This window comes from Chiloscyllium plagiosum, unplaced genomic scaffold (genome assembly GCF_037043375.1).
Source record: "Chiloscyllium plagiosum isolate Xiang-an unplaced genomic scaffold, Cpla_swu_hap1 HiC_scaffold_39, whole genome shotgun sequence".
Lineage (NCBI taxonomy): Eukaryota > Metazoa > Chordata > Chondrichthyes > Orectolobiformes > Hemiscylliidae > Chiloscyllium > Chiloscyllium plagiosum.
The window spans coordinates 23,563,176-23,586,033 of record NW_028270177.1 but is presented as its reverse complement, the minus strand read 5'-3'; the positions used below and the strand labels follow the sequence as shown (position 1 = coordinate 23,586,033).

General features: G+C 37.9%; 1 protein-coding gene across 3 annotated transcripts in view; it reads right to left on the bottom strand.

The window, feature by feature from the left end:
- znf280d (zinc finger protein 280D) overlaps positions 1–22,858 on the bottom strand; it is a 128,847-nt gene that overhangs the window by 9,103 nt on the left and 96,886 nt on the right. For all 3 annotated transcript variants that reach the window (XM_043677476.2, XM_087981129.1, XM_087981128.1), the window contains exons 13-17: positions 21,670–21,911; positions 18,823–18,963; positions 17,146–17,208; positions 14,927–15,048; positions 8,396–8,420 (exon numbers count right to left, since the gene is read on the bottom strand). In XM_043677476.2, coding sequence (XP_043533411.2) covers positions 8,396–8,420; positions 14,927–15,048; positions 17,146–17,208; positions 18,823–18,963; positions 21,670–21,911 — 593 coding nt within the window. The remainder of the gene's footprint in view (positions 1–8,395; positions 8,421–14,926; positions 15,049–17,145; positions 17,209–18,822; positions 18,964–21,669; positions 21,912–22,858) is intronic.

Sequence of the window (22,858 nt, the reverse complement as noted above, 5' to 3'; positions counted from 1 at the left end):
AGGTCGCAAAACTTTCAGCCAAGAACTAGGACATGAATATAGATGGTTTCATTAGTACTTTGCAGATGATATGAAAATTGGAGATATTGTTGATAATGAGAATGATCTCGGGCTGATATTGATCAGCTGGTAAATTGGGCAGAGCAACAGCAGATGGATTTTAATCCTGATCAATGACGCATTTTGGGAGGTCAATTATGGGAAGGATATATACAATGAATGGTGGGTTCCTCGAGAGTAGTGAGGAACAAAGGGACCTTGATATACTATTCCATAGATCCCTTAAGGTGTCAGCACAGATAGTGCGGTGAAGGCGGTATATGGAATGTTTGCCTTCATTAGCTGGGGTGTAGAATATAAGAGTAAGGAAATCTTGCTACAACTTTATAAACAATTTGTTAGACCATTGATACAGTGCACAGGAGAATCACCTGAGATGAAAAGTCTCACTTAGGAGAGACTGGATAGGCTACATTTGTTTTCCTTGGAGCAGAGGTGGTTAAGGGGTTCTGACTGAGGTATACAAAATTATGAGAGGCAGAGTAGATTGTGAGAATCTCTTCCCCAAGGCAGGCATGTATAAGAACAGGCAGCATAAGTTTAAGATGAGGAGCAAGTGGTTCAGACGAGATCTGAGAAAAAATAAATGGTACTTGCTGCCTGACAGGGTGGTGGAGGCAAGTACCCCCACAACATTCAATAAGCAACTGGATGAGTACTCAAAAAGCCAGGGCATAGAAGACCATGAGCCATGCAGGTAAATGGAATTAGTGCAGTTTAGTGTTTTGTTGGTTGGTATAGACATGGTGGGCTCTACTGTATGATTCTATGAGTCCATATGACAATTTGTGCTTCTTGGTTTCATAATCTGAAAAAGGCATCATATTTTCAAGATAGAAAAAACTGGTTTTATTTCTAAATTGCTCAAAGAGAAAACATGATGCCATTTCTAAGATGATAAATTCAAGAAAATTCCACTCACCTTAAGGAACCATTCAATTCTTTCCCAATGCAAGAGGTCCTCCTATAATACATGCCCACCTTCTAATCTAAAGAAACTAATCTGATGTGTACGACTTAATCAACCTGAATAAACCGAAGTCTAATGGAACTGATAAATACATGGTAGCTTCCTCATGGATACAATGTGCAGAATATTTTTGGGGGGGTGGGCATGGTGGTGGGTGGCATCAGCAGAGACCTGTTAGGTGTGAAACAAAGTTTTTTTCTGCAGCCATACATATCCCTCAGTTGCAGGAGGTCCCAACCCTCTGGAGCCCCAATCCAACCTGACTGACCAGCAGCCCCAACAATCCCAGCAATGTCAAGACTGCAGGCAGGCTGACAGAGGGGGTCCAATAGAATAAAACAACGTTTGGCACAAGCTTCTTTCATAACTGTATTAAAACAAAACTTTAATCCAACTAAAGGAACCCACTCTTCCTCACATTGTGTCAAGATTTTCCTTATTTTCAACATGAGAACTTTCTATTCCAACTTTCGAACAAGTCCCTAAGTGGTCACTAGTGACCAATAACATAACTAAAAAGCATAATTTACAATGGAGGTTAGTTTACATTTTGACTAAATTTTCAATTGTCAGGGCCTTTGACATAGGCAGATGCACACAAAATGCACAAACACACCAATGTTTATATCATGGTTTGGAAAATCAGCTGTCAAGACATGAATCCAAGACTTTTGAGATGCTGGATTACTAATGTTGAATGGAAGAGTGGATCTTTGTGAAGGAGTTGGAAGAGAAGTGTTCAGATTATACTTCAGTAAAGTGATGGTCGAGGTTACTTTGTTAAATTGTAATCCAAATATGACTTAAATTTTCTTTTTTAATTTTAAAAATACATTAATGATTAAGTGTTAAAAATTAACCAATTCATAGTGTTCAGATGAGTGGGTCCTGAGAAATGTAATGGTTATAAATTTGAGAGAAGGGACGAACTGGCTCTCATCTTTTTCAGTTTCATCAACTGGTTTTGACAAAGTTCAAGTTCTTTTTAACAAGAAGTTATACTTCTCTCCAATTTAAAATCTAGTTAACTATCTTAATTTTAAGCAATAAGGAGGCAATCTTGAGTGAAAAATAGCTATTTTATTGCCTGCGAAACCTGAGCAAAATAAAAAAGATGCAACACGGAGGATACAACTTGCGTGCAATCACTTGCACCCTTTCACACTCAGATAAAAAGGTTCAAAAAGGGATAGCATCCAGCATAAAGGGAGCTAAGGTACAGTTTAAAATCCTTTGAGCTTAAGGTTTAAATCTAGTTTCTGGGGGGAATCAGTAGCAGCAAATGGTATTTTAAACTTCTCAGTTCCCTGATGCTTCTTCTTTTCCCAGTTGCTGTGTAAACTGGGCCAGTTTTTTTTTTGAAGCATGTGGAGAGGTAAGGAAAGGAAGGAGGGAGAGAAAATGAGAGAGAAATAGAGTCAACAGTTTTCCTTTCAATCATCTCCACAAGCTCTCAGAATCTCCCCTGATATCTTGATTCAAGTAGGCATTTCCAATGGTTATTTTAAAATGGGTCAGTCTGTGGCAGCCATGGTGTCAACATCCTATACTTTGCGTCTGTTAATTTCTTCCCAAGACGTCAAAGATTTTGATGGTTGTCTCGACTGTAGGAAGTCTTTTTTGCATATTATCCTTTCTCAAGGGCAATTCTTTTTCTCTCAACTCCACTTTGGTTTCTTTGCGTTTGAGCAATACTCTTTGCCTCATTTCAATCTGCAACAGCTCCAATGAGAAGTTGTAAAAATCATATCTTCTAAAATGCAGGTGTTTAGTCCCATGAGAAACGTCAACATACATAGGGATGCACTAAGCAGCATTTGGTAGCAGTGTGCAAAATTAAGTATCCTGCCTACAGTCCTGATCAGACTAGATGGTTGGGGAATCTCCTGAACATTTTTCTGAACCCCATCAAAATGAATACAAAAGTTTGAGAGCAAAAAGAACTCCCTGCACTTATTGATTGAAACTAATAATGAGTTACTGAAGTATCACACTAGAATGATTTAGCTCACTTCCATCTCTTTTCTGAAGCAATATAGACCACCAACACTTTCCTGATAATTCTCAAGAAATTAGGGTAAAACATCTCAGTTTCTTCTTTTCAACAAGCAACAGATTTTACCAAATCGGAGGATCAGAAATTCACAACAAGCATGCTTGAAGTCTCTTCCAACTGCAAAATTCCATAAAATTAAATACTATTACTGGAACAAAAGGCAAAATTAAAATAAATCAGAAATGCAGAATGTGTCATATGACTCTGAATTTATTTTGCCTCAAAAAAAATCATGATTACTAAAATGTATTTGGCAATATCCATAGTTTAAACATATTTTGCAATGTACTATGTTTACCTGCAACATCTTTAATATAATATCTTAATAGAGGTAGAATATAAGAACATGAAACTCACATTACTATTTTGAGATTCTATTATCACTTGCTGGATTATTTATTTTGTTGTTTCTAACATATTCAACATTAACAGTCACTGCCTTTTATTCTTGATTCTTTCATGATGATTTGTAAAGAAAGCTTACTTAAAATATGGTCTGAGATTATTAAAAACACAAACATAAAATGTAACTCAAGGTACAAGCATTGATCTGTTGCTTAATTAGTATTTCCACTGTTTCAAATGGCTAATTGTTTTTATGCTGATGTATAGCAAACTGTCCTTTGGAAAAAAATTCAATAACTACATTGAATGAATAAACAGAAATATTGCAGAGTAGCTAATGATTGCAGGTTCTAATGACTGATGAAAGCAATTGATTCTTTGTGTATTGATTCAACAGGTGAGTATTGTACAGTATTGCCGAGTCACAAAAGGTTCAGCACAGAAATGCATTCTGTGAACAATTACTCATATCAGAGAATGGATGGCAATTGCTTTTACTTAGTAATGGGTTCACTGGTGTCAATTTTTATCAACTGAAAAAGTCCACATATGTAAAATGTGAAACCTAGTTAATTATTTAAACTGTATCCTCTTTTCTGCCAGTAGGATGTTGTTTGAACTGGAGGCCTGTGACCAGTGGTATGCCAGAAGAATCAGTACTGGGTCCACTGCTTTTCATCATCTATAAAAATGATTTGGATGTGAATATAGGAGGCATGGTTATAAGTTGCAGATGACACCAAAATCGGTGGTGTAGTGGACAGTGAAGAAGGTTCATCAGAGAGTACAACAGAACCTTCATCAGATGGGCCACTTTTGGAATACTGCATACATTTCTGGTCGCCTTTACATTGAAAGGATGTTGTGAAAATTGACAGGGTGCAGAAAAGCTTTATAAGGATTTTGCCAGGATTGAAGGATTTAAGCTATAGGGAGAGGCTGAATAAGCTGGGGCTTTATTTCCCTGGAGTGTCAGAGGTTGAGGGGTGACCTTATAAAGGTTTATAAAATTATAAGGGTCATGGACAGGATAAATAGTCAAGGTCTTTTTCCTAGGATCGAGGAGTCCAAAACTAGAGGGCATAAGTTTAAGGTGAGAAGAGAAAGATTTAAAAAAGGACCCGAGGGCCAATTTTTTCCACACAGAGGGTGGTGCGTGTATGGAATGAACTGTCAGAGGAAGTGGTGGAGGAGGCTACAATGTCAACATTTAAAAGGCCTCTAGATGGGTATAATGAATAGAAAGGGCTTAGAGGGATATTGGTCAAATGTTGGAAAATAGGACTAGGTCAGGTTGGGATGTCTGGTCAACAGCAATCATGGATCTATTTCCATGATGTATGGCTCTTTGATTCTATTAAGCATAGTAAATAGATATAATGAATTTTGCCGATGAGCACAGTATTTGGGCAATGAGCATTCAAACATGATGAACGGATCACTAATTTAGTAACTAATTGGTTTTTCAGTAGGATGTCTAGTCTAAGAAAGATACCTCTGCAATTTATTTGAGCCATTGCTATGAATGAATCAAGTTCATTTACAATTCTACTACATTTACAGCAAACAGTAGTTCTATCGTACTACTTCATAATCCATTCCCGTCAGCAACTTTAAAAGGGTTGATTTATGACACATAGCTGCATAATAAAATTTAAAAATTACTCAAACCACATCTGTTGTTATAAAATGCTGCTTTATTACCAGGTAGATTATCATAACCCTCCAGGTAATTAACAGTACAAATCATTAATATCAGCAAAATAATGAGGTAAAACAAAATCAGAACACAATAAATGATACTTCCAAACTATTTTCAGGTCAGGGAATTAGAATCCCCAAATGTACTTCATCATTAACATTGCCTTCCTGAACGTTAAATACAAAGAAATACCCATGTATTACAGTTAGTCATAGCTTCAACATTATTCATTACTATGGCCTAAGTGACAAATTTCTAATACTAACATTTCAATCAAGATTGCTATCTGTTCCTTCAAAGTCTATAGGAATAATAAACTGTTTATCTTAGGTTATCTAGTGTTTTGCAATTTGCCTTCTACAAACTTTATACAGATGTTTAACATAATAAAACTCCTGAATGCATTTCACAGACTGCTATAAAGCGAAACTTGGTATACAAGGAGATATTAGGACAGATGACCATCAAGTTGGTCAAAGAGGTATGTTTTAAGGCTTGTCTTGGAAGGAGAGAGAGAGAGAGAGAGAGAGAGAGAGTGTTTTAGGCCTCATCAGCAGTGTCAATGATGGAGTGATTAAAACTGAAAGTAATCAAGAGGCCAGAATGAAAGAATCTTGGATAAATAGATCAGTGTGCACTATTATCAAAGTCCGTGAACATCAACCTGAGGATTGGCCTTTCCAATTTCTCACGAGTTTTTAAGAAAATTACAACAAGTTTCCACTAAGTCAAAAACATGGTTCTATTACCTGACCATTGCATTAGGTTATTTGCTTGCATGCATCAAGTATAAAGGAAATATGCAGAGTCTCAATTCCATGAATTTAAAATAGCTCAATAGTAAAGTTGAAAATAGTAAGTAATCATGTTGCTATATCTGCCCAAACATTTTAGATTTATTTTCTGTGAGCAAGATGCAGGTAAAAATCCTCTAGGAAAGAAAAATACTCGACAAAGAGTTACTGTATGGGATTTCAAAAATGCCTCAAACTCTCATGTCTCAGTAGATGAATGATCCACTGAAGTTGTAGCCCAAAGATGAAGGCACACGTTCTTGTACGATTTCTGGAATGTTCATATACCAAAAAGCCCAACTAACATAACAGTTTAATAAAATTGCACAATAACTGCAGTCCACTATAAATTCTTGATCCTTCGGGGTGTTTTATTAGGTTAAAGGCTATATATGTAAGTATTTTGTTGTTCAGATCTTTTCCTTTTAAATCGCACCAGGAAACATTGTAAAAACAAACCATTGAAATACAACAACACAACTTCTAAACCTAACTGACAACACATCCATTACTTTGAAAGATTATCTGGTAAGCCAAGAACCCACATGATATCAAATAATTGTTACTTTCTGAAAATGGAAATTAAGTGATAAATGCTTTAAAAAGAGCTGGGCATTAAATCCTTACAAACTGGAACCCTGTATTTAGTTTGCTTCAAATTACCAATTAAGTAATATCAAAGCTGTCAACCTTCGTCAAATTCAAATGTGAAGTTTTCAGTTGCTCATTGTACAATAACTGTTAAAAAAAAGGCAATACTGCATATTAATTCGGCTGAAAGGGTCAACCAAATGGTATTAATACCTTCTTGCCATTCATCCCACGTTCTGTTAACTCTATTTTTAATCTTTTCTCATTTGTCCTTCAAAATAAACTAACTGATGTTTCCCCTGTATCTAAAACGGGTTTGCCAATATCCACAATTCACACCTGTTATAGAAGCAGGAATAGTCTAGCATCAGTCATTTTTTGTGTACTCAGAAGCAGGAAATGAGAGAGGAATTAGGGGTACAATCCTCAGAGATTATATTATGCTTACAGCAGAATTAGTACACTTATGTAACTAGTATTTAGTTGAGGAATGGAATGAAGCCTGCTTGAGCATGCAGTTTATTCAACCTGAAAGACTATACAAGTATCAACAGTTAATTTCTTCACCTGTACTTGTCTAACTTCCAGAAGAAAAGAAAAAGTTCATCATGAACTAATAAATGCAACTACAGTTTAGCAGCATGGAACTAGATACAACCATTACAATTTGTCAGATATCATGAGGCTACTTATACTGAGAAGAAAAACATTTCTGTGCTTTTTACAAAAGTGCCATACTAGGAAAAGAATTTTATTGTGAGCAATGTTGATTCTCAGACAAATACAAGGCTCAGAACATAGGGTACAACTTTATTTTCTCTGCAAATGTCATAATTCCCACCACTGTGCACTACATAAATATAACTTTTTCTATAGTTCTTTTATTGTATCTGAACAAAATTAAATGTAATGTCAGCTGATATTAATTCTTCATGTTCAGGTACAATTTGTGGTCCATCACAAAGATAACTGGGGTTACTGTGAAAACAAACAGATACCTGGAACTGCAGACCTTCTGGCAGGGGAATTGCTTTTCTCACTCAAAAGATATCTGCTACACGTTGAAATTAATAAACATTTATATATAAAAAAAAACCACATGGAGTAGTAGCATAATCAAGAAAAAAAAAATTTCCACATACAAATGCAACTTTGAGCAATTCCTAAAACAATGTAATAATCTGATCAAGTCAGATTGCACCATACAAAGTGCTAAATTTACATTTGATATATATCACAGATACGTAATCCAGTCCATCAGCTCTACAAAATATTTCCATATAGAAAAAGGAAATCCTGTTGCTTCAAATGAGAAAGAAGATACCATGAATTTTACAAAGTAATATATATTCCACAAGATTAGCTTATGAATGGTTGATATGCAACTGCGGTACATAAAAATGCAAAACAAACTGGCGAATAAAATTGATCTATGAGGCAAATGTTTGTTGTATACAAAATATAATTACTCTGCATAATGAGTCATATGGGGAGGTAATCCACGTCACATTTATGCACTCCAAGCAGCGAGTTATAAAGTACTTGCAGACAGGTGTCCAGCTAGGTTTTCGAAGCTGGATAATTTGTTCAAAATGGGGGAAAAGAAGAAGTATTTAATTCTGATAACTAGTGAATTTGTTACAAATCTAAAATCTCCATTTACATTAAAAATATTCCTAAAACCCAAAACAGTACAAAAAGAATCAACAATTCCAAATCATTAAACAACGTGGGAAAACAAATTATAAAGATTCCTGTTCCATAAATACTTCATAGAATTCTTCAGAAGCTATTGAGTCTCATGGTTTCACAATGAAAATGCTATGTTCAAAATAATTTAAGTTTTCCAAAGAAAATTGAATAAATAAGATACTTACTTGAACGTAGTGTCAACAAAAGAAGCTGAAAGAAAAAGAAATAATTACAAATAGTACTTCTTTTCATCCCGGTGAATTATTGTCTGATTGTCAACAAATGGACATGGACATTGTTACGATTCAAACTGATGCTAATGCTGGACAAATCAGATTCCAGAATGAAATCTGGCTTGCTGAATCGCGTTTTTTTTCCCCATTTGTTTATTATGGTGGTCAGTCACTGAACATATTCACAACAAGTTGCTGTATTTGTAACAAATGAACCAACATCGAATACACACATGAAAGGAAAAATACAAACTCTGTCTAACAACTATTTGTTACAGTCTTATTACAAACTCAGAATAAAAGTTCAACCCTTTTACCTCAACAAAACCTTACAGATACTGTAAGATCAGTGAGGGTCATTTGTCTCTGTTTTAAAGGTTCTTATTCAATAGGCATGGCAGTAATCTATTTCTTTGAGACAAATTTCTACGTTCACTCAAAAACTCATTTGATTTAGTTAATGTCTTTTCCTGAAAGCCTTGAACAACTGCTAACGCAGCTCAATCATTTTAATTTGATTCCTTAAAGTCATGTCTTCCATGGCTTTCTCCTTCTGCAGTTTTCTTCTATGATAACTCAGGACATATTCTCCATCCATGACTGAACTGGAGACAATTAACCTGATCCTTACTCTCTGAATGAAGCTGCACACCACCCAACTCCATCTGGATGTTTATCTTTCTATGATAATAGAAACTGCAGGTTTTTTCTTCTATCCCTTCTTTATTTCCTAATGCACTGAATTATTCACCGCAAGGGTTTAACCACCTCATTAAAACATTCAGACATTCCAGTGTCACTCAGAACAATTATAAAATGAAACTCACCATCGACCTCCCCTAACACTAGTCAAACTTAATGTTGTAACATCATCAAATTTCCAAAATAATGTGAAAGAAGTCTTCATCACAATAAGACAATTTTTAAACAAGATTGGAAGAATTACAATTTCTCATAACCCACAATAATTTATTCACTTCTCTAAATCTGTTTTGTTTATTACATGGGTGGTATTTAAAAATACTATCCACACTTCTGTCCTAATCTTTCTTATAGAATTCAAAATTAGCTTTTAACTGTAACTCATCTGGAAAGCACAAAACAGGAACTGTGGCAAGTTTTAAAAATAAGGTAAAGTGAATTAAAAACTATTTGGTTGGAGCTCCGTGAGGAGATAGTGAATGGATGTGGATGTATGTTTGCTCGCTGAGCTGGAAGGTTTGTTTTCAGATGTTTCGTCACCGTACTAGGCAACATCATCAGTGAGCCTCCAGTGAAGTGCTGGTGTTTTTTCCCACCCTAAGAAACCAAGACACATAAATAGAAAGTGGAACAAAACACCAGTGTTTCATTGGAGGCTCACTGACGATATTACCTAGCATGGTGACGAAACGTCTGAAAAGAAACCTTCCAGCTCAGCGAGCAAACGTACAATCAGAACCTCAACCTGAACATTGCTGAGATAATAAAGTAATGTCATGATTTTGAACCATAACAAGAAATATCCCAGGTCCTTACTGAATTATTCATATGCAGGATGACTCACTGGCCCCAGCATAGAGTGCAAAACAAAATAAAACATGGTTCTAGCTCCATGATATGCAGCAACCCTTGTAGAAATTGTGCGTGAATGTAGTGACTAAATTCAAAACTAATCTACCCTATGATTAAAAAGTTTACTATTGCTCACTGTCCAGAAAAAGTATCAAATATAGTCACTTAAATAGGGTATCTGGAGACTGGTAGAGGACTATAGAGTGCTTCAGAAAACTGAAAAATAATATATTATTAGGCAACTGTAGGTGTGATCAGAACAACAGTGCAAAGTACACTGGCCCTACTCTCCTCCCTGGAACATCTGGATAACATGGATCCCGAAGCGTGGCTCCTATGTACCAACTATAATTCCAAAAAAAAAACTCATTTCTAAACTGAGACCTCGGACTCAGCTCCCCCGTCTGTAACTGGATCCTTGACTTGCTGCCCCAGAGACCACAATCAGTAAGAATAAGAATAGGTGACAATACCTCCCCCACCATAATCCTCAACACTGGTACCCTGCAAGGCTGCATACTCAGTCCCTTACTATAATCCATATACACTCACAACTGTGTGGCTCCAACTCCACTTAGAAATTTGCTGACAACACAACCGTTGTAGATTGGATCTCTAGCAATGACAAGACATATTACTGGAAAGGGATTGAGTGCTGAGCAGCATGCTGTAAAGACAACAATCTCTCCATCAATGTCAGCAAAACAGAGCTGATCACTGACTTGAGGAAGTAGAGTGCTGGATACGCCCGTCTGTATCAATGATGCTGAATGAATTGGAGATGGTTGACAGCGTCAAGTTTTTGAGAATGATGATCACCATCAATCTGTTCTGGTCCACCCATATTGATACACCGATCAAGAAAATACAACAATGACTCGACTTCCTCAGGAGGCTAAGGAAATTCAGCATATCCATTAGGACTCTTATCAATTTTTACAGATGCACCATTTAAAGCATTCTATCTGGATGCATCACAGCATGGTATGGCAACTGCTCTTCCTAAGATCACAAGAAACTACAGACAGTAATGAACACAGCCCATTCCATCATGCAAACTCGCCTTCTATTTATTTACTCAATGTATACTTCCTGTTTCCTGGGGATCAAAGACCCCTCTTTTTCACCCTCTTCTGTTGGGCAGAAGATATAAAAGTTTGAATACTTGTACGAATGGATAAAAGAGCAGCTTCTTCCTTGCTGTTATCAGACCTTTGAACAGACCTCTCAAATGTCAATTCTGATTTCTCTCTCTGCAACCTCTCTGTGGCTACACTAAATTCTGCACTTTGTTCTACTACTCTCTGAGGTACTATATATGGCAAAATCTGCCTGTATGGCATGCATAATACTTTTTACTGTATCTCAGTACATGTGACAATCAATCCTATTTCTCCAGGACCAGCTGGAGGTATATGTAATTTGAGTTACATTAGTATTGTGATGACATTATCACCATTATTTAGTTACAAACAAAAAACAGTCTTAATTTTACTGTGCATTATTAATCTGTGGTTCTTTACTACTTTTGTCTAAAAGTAAAGGTTGATCATGTAATATGGACACTAGCTTCTGAGAGTTACTGATCTTAAAATAATGCGAAAGCATCGGACTAACATGTAATTGAAGTTGCAATAACACTGCAGTTAATGACTGGTTGTTTTCTGCATTGTTATCTGATCCAGGTCAGCAACTCACAAAATACTGGAGTAGATTTTGACTGTGCAATAATGTAGAACAGGTGGTAATGGGGGATGTTAATGTGAACATCTGCAAAAGTGTAAAACAGGGTACCACTGTAATGATCCCAGCTGATGGCACTACTGCACAGGTCAGATCTTGAAAGGAAATGCAGCTTGATGGATCTCAGGTTGTTAATTGTTTCATTAGTTAACATGGCAGTTGCTCAATGAAACATATTCACATGAGGTTGCAGATATTCTTTGACAACAGAACATAGTTTATCATACAAAAAAAAGAAAGCAAATAAACCAAGCGCTTCTCTCATTCTTTCTCTGGATCTTAACACAATAAAATCTAGTTTCACTTTGTTTCCAGACAGCCAGACTACTAATACCCCCTCGGAATCCTAGTAGCACACAAACCCACCAACACTTTCAAACAAAGATCCAGTACAACCCATGGACAAAACCAACGTCATCTACAAAATTCCATGCAAGGACTGCCACAAACACTACGTAGGACAAACAGGAAGAAAGTTAGCCACCAGGATACACAAACACCAGCTAGCCACAAAAAGACACGACCCTCTCTCCCTCGTAGCCCTACACACGGATGAAAAAAACCAATTCGACTGGGACAACACATCTATCCTGGGACAGGCTAAGTAAAGCCATGCCAGAGAATTCCTAGACGCCTGACACTCCAACCACAACGCCATAAACAAACACATAGATCTAGATACCATCTATCAATCCCTCAGAAAACGAACAGGAAATTACATCACCACAAACCCCAGGAACCCCATCCAGGACAAACATATAAATAGAAAGCAGGAGACAACAGCTTCGCTTCACTTGGAAGTCGCCAATGATGATGTTACCTAGCCAGGTAATGAAACGTCTGGATATCAAACCTACAGCTCAGCAAGCAAAGCTACACCGTAAATCCAGAGAAACTGTACTCCCATCTTAAATTTCTACCTGACTGATTCCTTCTAGTTTCTTTCTCTTCAAGTACAGATGCAACATTATGGTTCCTGTCAGAGTCTGATGTCATGAATCTTTCACACTTATGATGTACTAAACTTTTTCCAATTCTAACAACTTGAGGATTTCAATGTCAAGCTCTCCTGATTTGGATACACTACAGACTAGAAAGAAACCTACTGCAGCGACTGGTTTCTACTGAACACAAAATTAAGGAAAGTAAATAAAACTGGCTTCTGAACTCAATTCTTCATCCTTCTCAACTAAAGCGCTGGTGTTTTCCGAATGGAGTTTAAAACCAAATATATTTGTATCATCGATAGTCACAGGTGAGGTGCCGGAAGACAGGAGGTTGACTAACATGGTGCCACTATCTGAGAAAGGTGGTAAGGTCAAGCCAGAGAACTATGAGCCTGATGTCAGTGGTGGGCAAGTTGTTGGAGAGAATCCTGAGGGACAGGATGTTCATGTATTTGGAAAGGCAAGGACTGATTAGGAATAATCAACATGGCTTTGTGTGTGGGAAATCATGTCTCACAAACTTGATTAAGTTTTTTGAAGAAGTAACAAAGATGATTGATGAGGGCAGAGCGATAGATGTGATCTATATAGACTTCAGTAAAGCGTTCAACAAGGTTCCCCATGGGAGACAGGTTAGCAACGTTAGGTCTCATGGAATACAGGGAGAACTAGCCACTTGGATACAGAACTGGCTCAAAGGTAGAAGACAGAGGATGATGGTGGAGGGTTGTTTTTCAGATTGGAGGCCTGTGACCAGTGGAATGCCACAAGGAATGGTGCTAGGTCCACTACTTTTCATCATTTGGATGGGAGCATAAGAGATATAGGTAGTAAGTTTGCAGATGACACCAAAATTGGAGGTGTAGTGGACAGCAAAGGAGGTTACCTCAGAATACAACAGGATCTTGATCAGTTGGGCCAAATGGGCTGAGGAATGGCAGATGGAGTTTAATTTAGATAAATGCGAGGTACTGCATTTTGGGAAAGCAAATCTTAGCAGACTTGTACACTTAATGGTAAGGTCCTAGGGAGTGTTGCTGAACAAAGAGACTTTGGAGTGCAGGTTCATAGCTCCTTGAAAGTGGAGTCACAGGTAGATAGGATAGTGAAGGAGGAGTTTGGTACGCTTTCCTTTATTGGTCAGAGTATTGAGTACAAGAGTTGGGAATTCATGTTGCAGCAATACAGGACATTGGTTAGACCACTTTTGGAATATTGTGTGCAATTCCGGTTTCCTTCCTATCGGATGTTGTGATACTTGAAAGGGTTCAGAAAAGAATTACAAAAATGTTGCCAGGGTTGGAGGATTTAAGCTTATAGGGAGAGGTTGAATAGGCTAGGACTGTTTTCCCTGGAGCATCGGAGGCTGAGGAGTGACCTTAGAGATTTATAAAATCATGAGGGGCATGGATAGGATAAATAGACAAAGTCTTTTCCCTGGGATAGGGAAATCCAGAACTAGAGGGCATAGGTTTAGGGTGAGAGGGGAATGATATAAAAAAGACCTAAGGGGCAACCTTTTCACGCAGAGGGTGGTACGTGTATGGAATGAGCTGCCAGAGGAAGTGGTGGAGGCTGATACAATTGCAACATTTAAAAGGCATCTGGATGGATACACGAATAGGAAGAGTTTGGAGGGATATGGGCCGGATGCTGGCAAGTGGGACTAAATCAGGTTGGGATATCTCGTCGGCATGGACAAGTTGGACTGAAGGATCTGTTTCTGTGCCGTACCTCTCTATAACTAAGACTGTATATGGCTTAATGCATTTCCACTATCCACAAAACCAGAGTATAAACTTATTCAGTTCGCACTCTCGGGGTCCTCCCAAGTTCTTGATGTCAGTCACATATCTTCTTGGAATTGGTTCATTTGGGTCACTGCTCCAAAATGACATAAATTTTGACAGTTTACGAAAAAGAATTCCACAGCTTTGATCTACATTTTATGACCTTTTATAAACCAAATTCTGAAATTATATTTTATGCACCTTTTGTCACACCAACCATTTTATATTATGTCACAAAGACAAAATCAATGTATCTCAGTACATCAGAAAACAGCTGTTGAAATAAAATAGGTTTTCTTTTTAAGAAAATTGAACAGACAAGCCATACCAAAAAGTACTGGAGTTAACTCTAAGCATTTGGTTTTCAGATAACAGGTCCTCATGGGGGTAAAAGGCTTTTTAAGCAAAGGGGAAAAAAAGACAATTTATTTGTATTTCTCTGCTCTTACCAGTGGACGATGAAACAATAAGACAGCCATGGTATTGATTTCGAACAAGATGTTTTGCCATGGCGTCTGAGCCCGTAGAATCAGCTTCAAATGGACAGTGAGTACACACCAGTTTGACATCTCTGCAACAATATGAAGTACATAACTCTTTGAAAACAAGTTCTTAATCATATGAAAGGATAATTTGTCAGCTCACAAGACTTGGCAGTTGGGATTACCCGAGGCAATTGCATTTGTATAGGTTCATAACAGCATGGACTGGCTGATATAATACATCATTTCAATGAGCTGGTTTAAATTTCCATTGGGCACCTATTAGCCTGCAATACTTAAGTTAGCAACCCTAAATTTGACAACTTGAGATTCCAGGTAAAATCAAGTTCTCAGCTTTTGCTGTCATTCTACTTTGACCACATTACAATAGGATAAGCGAATAATAAATATATGAAGGTATATCTCACAAATTAGAACACAAGAGCGAATGGAAATAGATGGACAAACAGAAGTCCAAGTAGATGTCTTTGCACAATTCTCAGATTTTTCAAATCCAGAATCATGCTCCAGTAAAGTTATTCCACATGACAATTAACCCATTATGATACAACTGCACATAACAATTAGTTCTAAGCATCTACAAGGATTGGTGACAGAACTCCACAGAGAAGAGTTATGAACCAAAACGTGCTGCTACAACTCTGCAAAGGTTTTAGACTGCATTTAAAGTACCAGATTTTCTACCTGCCACATAAACACAGAGCTCTGTCTTGCACTTTTTTGGGCAAATGGTCAAACTTTTGTGAAGAACTAACAGAACACCTTTCAGAAGTGCTGCAGAGTGGGACTTGGTGGGTAATGACCATCTTTACTGCACGCTTTAGATTTACCAAGTTTAGAAACAAAACATATATTTTTGTAAAATTCTGCCAAAAAGATTGCAATATTCCATAAATAAATAGAACAAGCTCATACTAAATTGCTGTGCACACCCCCAACCCATCCTACTCAGACCCTGATGTAATCTATGTACATACATAACAACACCTGGACAATTTCCAGGTTGGTCGGATAAACGGCAAGTAATATGCCCACCATACAAGTATTAGGCAATGGCAACCTCCAACAAGAGAGAATCTAATCATCAATCCTTGACATTCTATGACATTACCACTGCTGAATCCTCCACTATCAGCATTCAGGAGGTTACCATTGATCAGAAACTGAAATGGATCAGTCATGTAAATACTGTGGCAACAACAGCAGATGCATTGAATAATTTACTTTTTGTATTTCCAATACTGGTCTACCATTTACAAGACACAAGAGTGGTATGACGGAATACTTCTGACTTGACTGCATAAATGCAGCTCCAACATCTCTCAGGAGTCAAGAAACTTGGCATCATCCAAGTCAAAGCAACCAACTTTACTGCCACCCTGTTCACCAGTTTCAACATTCACTCCCTTCACCACTGAGAAACAGTGGCAGCAGTGTACACTATCACCAAAGCTCCTCCAATGGTAACTTTCAACACTCCCCCCCCCCCCCATAACCTATACCACCTAGAATGATACAGGCAGAAGCATGGGTACACACCACCAATAGGTTCCCTTCAAAAGCACACACAATCTTAACTGCATATCATTGCTCCTTCATTGTCACTGGATTAAATTCCTGTGATTCCCTCCCTAACAGTACCATGGGTGTCCCAACACCCCATGGCTGCAATGGTTCAGGACAGTTAACCACCATCTTCTCCACTGCATTTAGGGACGGGCAATAAATGCTGATCAAGCCTGTGACACCTACATCCTGTGAGCAACCAAAAATAATTCACAGAGGAAATGACAGTGAAACTGAGTGAAGACTTCCTGATCTCTGCAACCATTAAAATCAACCTTTCTTAACAAAGTTGTCTATCTGTTCTTCACCGTGCAAACTAAGGTAGCATCTGCCCACCAACTACACAATTCAGTTTGAACTTAATTAGCTCATTGGTTTTGTTTTCTATCAGATGGGGTAATATCAACTTCACAAAGCTTTATCATTACTTTTCTCATCATTCGTTAGCTCATTGAATTATCTTGAGGATCAGGCTTTACACAAAGTTCACATACCAGAAGCAAATTCCCATTCTCTTAAATGGGCGAAATGGAGGATTATTACAACTATTATTTTCTCAGTGACATTTTAAGTTTCAAAATTATATTAATTTTTCCTACCTCAACTTGTTTGAAAATTCTCTGAACATCAAAAATTTCTTCTTACTTGGGACAGTATGAAATCTGCAAAATAGAACATATTAGAAGATGACATAGGTATATTTTAGAAAATAATCCAATTTGATTTCCTCAATTATACATAACTGAGATAATAAATGATTAAAATGTTAACTCCAAAAGTAAAATCTTATTTATGAACAAAGAAATTAACATGATATATTTATGTTTTCAGTTTGTCAACAGCTGACTCCCAGAAAGTAAAACTCATTGAACAACATTCCCCATTTAGTGTTTTTTGTTGGTATTTGATTTCTTGTTTGAGTGTAAAATATAGTTAAATCAGCAGGAAAAAACTGGGCTGCCAAAAATTGTGAAAATTAGTAAAAACAATTTGCTTTGGATGTTACATGGGACACAGAAACAAGCGAACCTAAACAGCAGAATAATTAGTGAAATTGATGAACACAATTCTTATCTGGCCAGATTTTTACTTCACATCAATACGGATTTTTACGGATTTTTATTAGTAGTAAAATCACATGTATTTATCATTGTGGTTCTGACTATTGACCTGCACGACAATAACAATTGTTCGAAGTTAAGACAACGGACAATGACAAGCTTCCATCAAGTAAAGTCTTATTTTCTCCTCCCTGGACACAGCAAAGCAAGTGTCAAAGATGACGAATAATTAGACAATTTAGCCATGGATAGATACTCGACCTCCTGCTCATTTTCTCATCATTCCAGGCAAGGCGGTCCTTTGGGAACTCTCTCAACTAACACCCTCATCTTACCATCCCCCGGATGACCTGCCTTTGCAACAGACAAGAAAGAAGCTGGTTTCCTGGCTGAATAATGAGGGCAACCATCCAACCAGTTTGGCAGGGGCTCCAATTACCCCAAACTGACCCTCTGACTCCTCAATCTCCCCACTCACCCTGCGACAAGCAAAAGAAAATGACCTACCTTCTCACCAATGAATTCCCCAAGGAGTTGACTTTTGACTGATGGTCTCCAGGACTCAGAAACTGCCAGCCTCCAATTGGTTGGCAGCCTCTGGACAGCCAGGATGCCACTATCATGCCACTGCCAAGATACTTGCTGAATCTCACTAACTGGCTCTGGTGTGCCAACGGTTAAGTTTGCTCAGCATTAGGGGTGGTGAGTTGGTTCACACAATACACACTGGCGTATTGTGACTGGTGTGTGACTGAAGTTACAGTCAATGTTGACCTCAATCTTAAGAGGACCACTGACGTCAATGCAATCATTGTACCCTAGCCAACCAGGAGTCAAAGACTACCATTTGTTGTGCCATTTGGTCCTCTCATCTTGAAGGCCAAGATCCACACCCTTAATTTTTGATTGAGAAAGGAATGAAGACTAACTATACCCATGCATCAAGTCCATTGCAAGTGCAAGAAAACACTTTTAACATGTATACTCAGCCTGCAATATATACATACATTCCTTGCACCTGACTTCTGATAAGATGATAAATTATACATGAAGGGAGAAATTTAGCAACTTGTGGAGGGTTTTATTTTTCTACACCTCTTCATTTAACTTGCCTATTTTTGATAGTGGAAACTGATAAAAATTTATTTTAATAACCCCTAAAATGTAACACAGTACTCAATTTTGGATGAAAACATAACCAAAAAGATATCCTACCTCTTCAAGTGAGCCACATAAGATCTGTTGCAGCTACTTCTGAATCGACAATAAGAGCAATGGGCATAAGTAGAAAAGTGATTGGCAAATACTTTAATTTCTGAGTCACACTCAATACATTTGTGAACCCCAGAATCGGCCCTGTAAATAATCAAAATATATCGCAGTTAAGAGTGGGAAATTCAAAAGTAGTAATTAAATTCCAGAAGTGTCTTTTTGAGAAAGCATCACAACCAAATGTACCTTTTGTTAAAACAGTTCAGAATAGGATAAATCTTAAAACTGCCACAACCTCATTATTTCGACATTAAAAATTAGTATGCCAACACCTGAATTCTCTATTTAAGTGCCTGGGATTCTTCATGCCCTGTTCTATCACATGAACAGCAAAAAGGTAGATTGGTGCTCCAGTCAAGAAATTGCACTTCAACCAACACAGTGAAAAACTGACCAATTAGCCATTTATTATTTTTGTTTGCAAGATCTTGATAAATAAGGGAGTCAAAGGGTATTGGTGATAAGCAGGGAAACCAGAGCTGAAGCCACAGCCATGATAATCAACCCAACTATCGCAGGCCTCTGTGGTAAAGATCCACTACCCCCCAAAAACATTTCCCATCTGAAACAAGCAACTCTTTACTCTGAATTGTATCCTGAGGTCCTTAATTCACCCATAAGGGGAAACAACCTCTCCAAATCTACCATGTCAAGCCCCCTAATAATCTAAGCTTCAATAAGGTTGCCTCTCATTCTTCTAAACTTCGATCAGTCAGAACACAACCTATTTAACTTTTCTTCAAAAGATAGTCCTTCCATACCAAGATCAACCTAGTGAACCTTAGAATCATAGAATACCTACAGTGTGGTAACAGGCCCTTCGGGGCGACAAGTCCATACTGATCCTCCAGAGAGTAACCTACCCAGACCTATTCCCCTTTCCTATTACTCTACATTTACCCCTGACTAACGCACCTAACCCACACATCCCTGAACACTATGGGCACTTTAGCATGGCCAATTCACCTAACCTACACATCTTTGGATTGTGGGAGGAAACCAGAGCACCCAGAGGAAACCCATTTAGACATAGGGAGAATGTGCAAACTCCACACAGACAGTCAACCGAGGCTGGAATTGAACCTGGGTCCCTGGCGCTGTGAGGCAGTAGTGCTAACCACTGAGCCACCATGCCCACCCCAAACATTCTCTTGACTGCCTCCAATGCCAGTATATCTTTCCTTTAAAAAAGGTACCAAAACTGCTCACAGTATTCCAGGTATGGTCTGACTAATACAGTTGTATAGTCTTTGCAAGTTCTCCCTGTATCTATACTCCATTCCCTTTAAAATAAAAGCCAACATTCCACTAGCCATCCCTGTTGCCCACTGAAATTAGAGACCAGCTTTTTGAGTTTCATGCATTAGGAACCACGTCACTGTTGCAGCTTTCTGAAGTCTTTCTCTATTTATGTAATAGTCAGCTCTTCTGTTCTTCCTGTCAAAGTGCATAACTTCACATGTTCCCTACATTATATTCCATCTGCCAAGTTTCTGCCCATTCACTGAACACCTATCTCTCTGTAGACTCCTGATGTTATCCTCACCACTTGCCAATCTGCTTTTGTCTCATGTGCAAACTTGGCGATACTACTTCAACTTCCAAATCCACATCATTAATACCTGTTGTAAATAATTGTGGCCCCAGCAATGATCCTTGTGGCACTCCTTTAATAGGAGGTTGCCACATTGGAAGTGCTCCCTTTATCCAAACTCTCTGTCTTCTATTAATTAGCCAATCTTCTTATTCTTGCTAATATACTATCTCCAACAACACAAGCTCTTAACTTATTATAAGCAGTATGTTATCAATGCCTTTTGACAATCTAACTATATTAAGTCCATTGGTTACCCTTTATTTTCCCTGCTTGATAACTCCTCAAAGAACTATAATAAACTTGTCAGGCATGATTCGCTCTTCATGAATCCATCCTAACTCTGCTTGGTTATATTATTGCTTCTAAAAGCTCTGATAGCACATCCTTTAGAGGAGACACAACATTTTCCTAATGACAATTTTTAACATGATTGGCCTATAGTTCCCTTTTTCTTATCCCTGTCTTCCTCCTTTTTGAATAATGTGTTTTACTGGCAGTTTTTCAATTGTCTGTGATTTTTCCAGAATTGAAGGATTCTTGGAAGATTATTATCTGTGCATCTGCTATCCTTTTATCCCATTGATTTAGTCATTTTGGAATGCTTTATTGTTCTCTAATGTGAAGACTGATGCAGAATATTTGTTCACCTCTCAAGGTACCAAATGGCCTATTCCTTCAGCTTCATACTTATGGATGTAAGTTTGCTCGCTGAGCTGGAAGATTCATTTCCAGACATTTCGTCACCATACTAGGTTACATCATCAGTGAGCTTCCAGTAAGCACTGGTGGTATGGCCTGCTTTTTATTTATGTGTTTAGACTTCATTGGGTTGGAACCTCAATCTGAGCTACAAATCTTCTCAAAGCTCATTAACGTCATACTTATTATCTTACTCCATGGAAAAGAAAAGCATAACCATATGTCAATGATGCTTTCATTTTTCCTTACATTACCAAATAGATTTAACTTAAGACAAAGATGTCAGAAACTTACACTCTCAGTAGAAAATTTCACTACAAACAATGAAAGAGATCAAATAGATTGAGGGAGGGAGTTAATTCAGGTCTCATATTTTTCAGTAAAATGAATGCAAAGAATGAATAGGAATTATTCATTTAACTTTATGCAGCCTTATTTATGTATTTTTAAGGCACTAAAATAAAGTTAATGTGCAAATAACATAGAACATTTACCTGAATGATCGCAGTACCAAATTGGCAGATTTGGTTATTCTTTTATTGGGTAGACTTGGTTTCTTTTCCTCTTGCTTAACGTACGGTGATGGCAGTGAAGTTGTTGCAGTATTAACTTGGTTTATAGTTGGTAACTGCGATTTAGTTATGGATGATGAGCACTGGAGTGCAGTTGCAGTGTTAGTTGAAGGCATGGAAGATGATCCCACCTGATAAGGTGTCATGGAAGCACGAATAGTAACCTGTTATATTAAGAAACATATATTTTAGAAGACTATAGAAAACTCCCCAACCAAGAAACATTTTCAATCCATGAATGTAATTTTTCAAACCATTAGATAACATGATTGGGTCAGATTAAAGGGCTTATCTTATGAACAAAGGCTGAATATATGCAATGAAATTTAAAAGAATCAAAAGGTGATGTTACAGACCTTGAGGGGACTGGTTAGGGTGGACAACAAGAGGAAGTTTCCTCTTGTGGGGAATCTAAAACTAGGGGATGCAGCTTAAGAACAAGAGACGAACAAAACCAGAAAGTGCTGGAGAAACTCAGCAGGTCTGATAGCACCTGTCGAGAGAAAAACTAAGTTAATATTCTGAGTCTAGTGACCCTTCCTAAGAACTGAAGGCAGCTGGGAAAGAATGGTATTTATGAAGATGGGGTCTGGGGAAATCGAGCAAACCTGATTGATGAAGACAGTGCCCAGCAAGAAAGGAGCAAGTGGGAAGCAAACAATGAAATTGTTGATAGCAAGCCAGGGAAGAGGAGAAACTGAATAGATGCTAACAGGGACTATAAGAATTGAAAATGGGTTGGCTATGCTGACAGCAATCCATTGGCCAGAACCTGGAGGTGGGTAACTAACATTCAATAACAGAATCTCAGGCATGGAAGGAGCCGTTCATGTTTTGAAATTGTTAAACTCAAATGTTGAGTCCTGAAAGTTGTGTAGTGCTTAAGCAGAAGATGAAGTTGCTATTCCTCCAGCTTGCCAGGCACTTTGCTGGACCATTGTAGCAGAGCTCAGACAAAAAGTCTGGCTAGGAACACAATGACGTGTTGAACTGGCAAGCAACTGGAAGCTCGGGATCATTTTTATGGATTGAGTGCAGGTCCTCAGTGACGCCGTCACCCAGTTTTTATTTCATCTCCCCAGTGTAGATAGAGCACAGAGTGAGCAGAAAA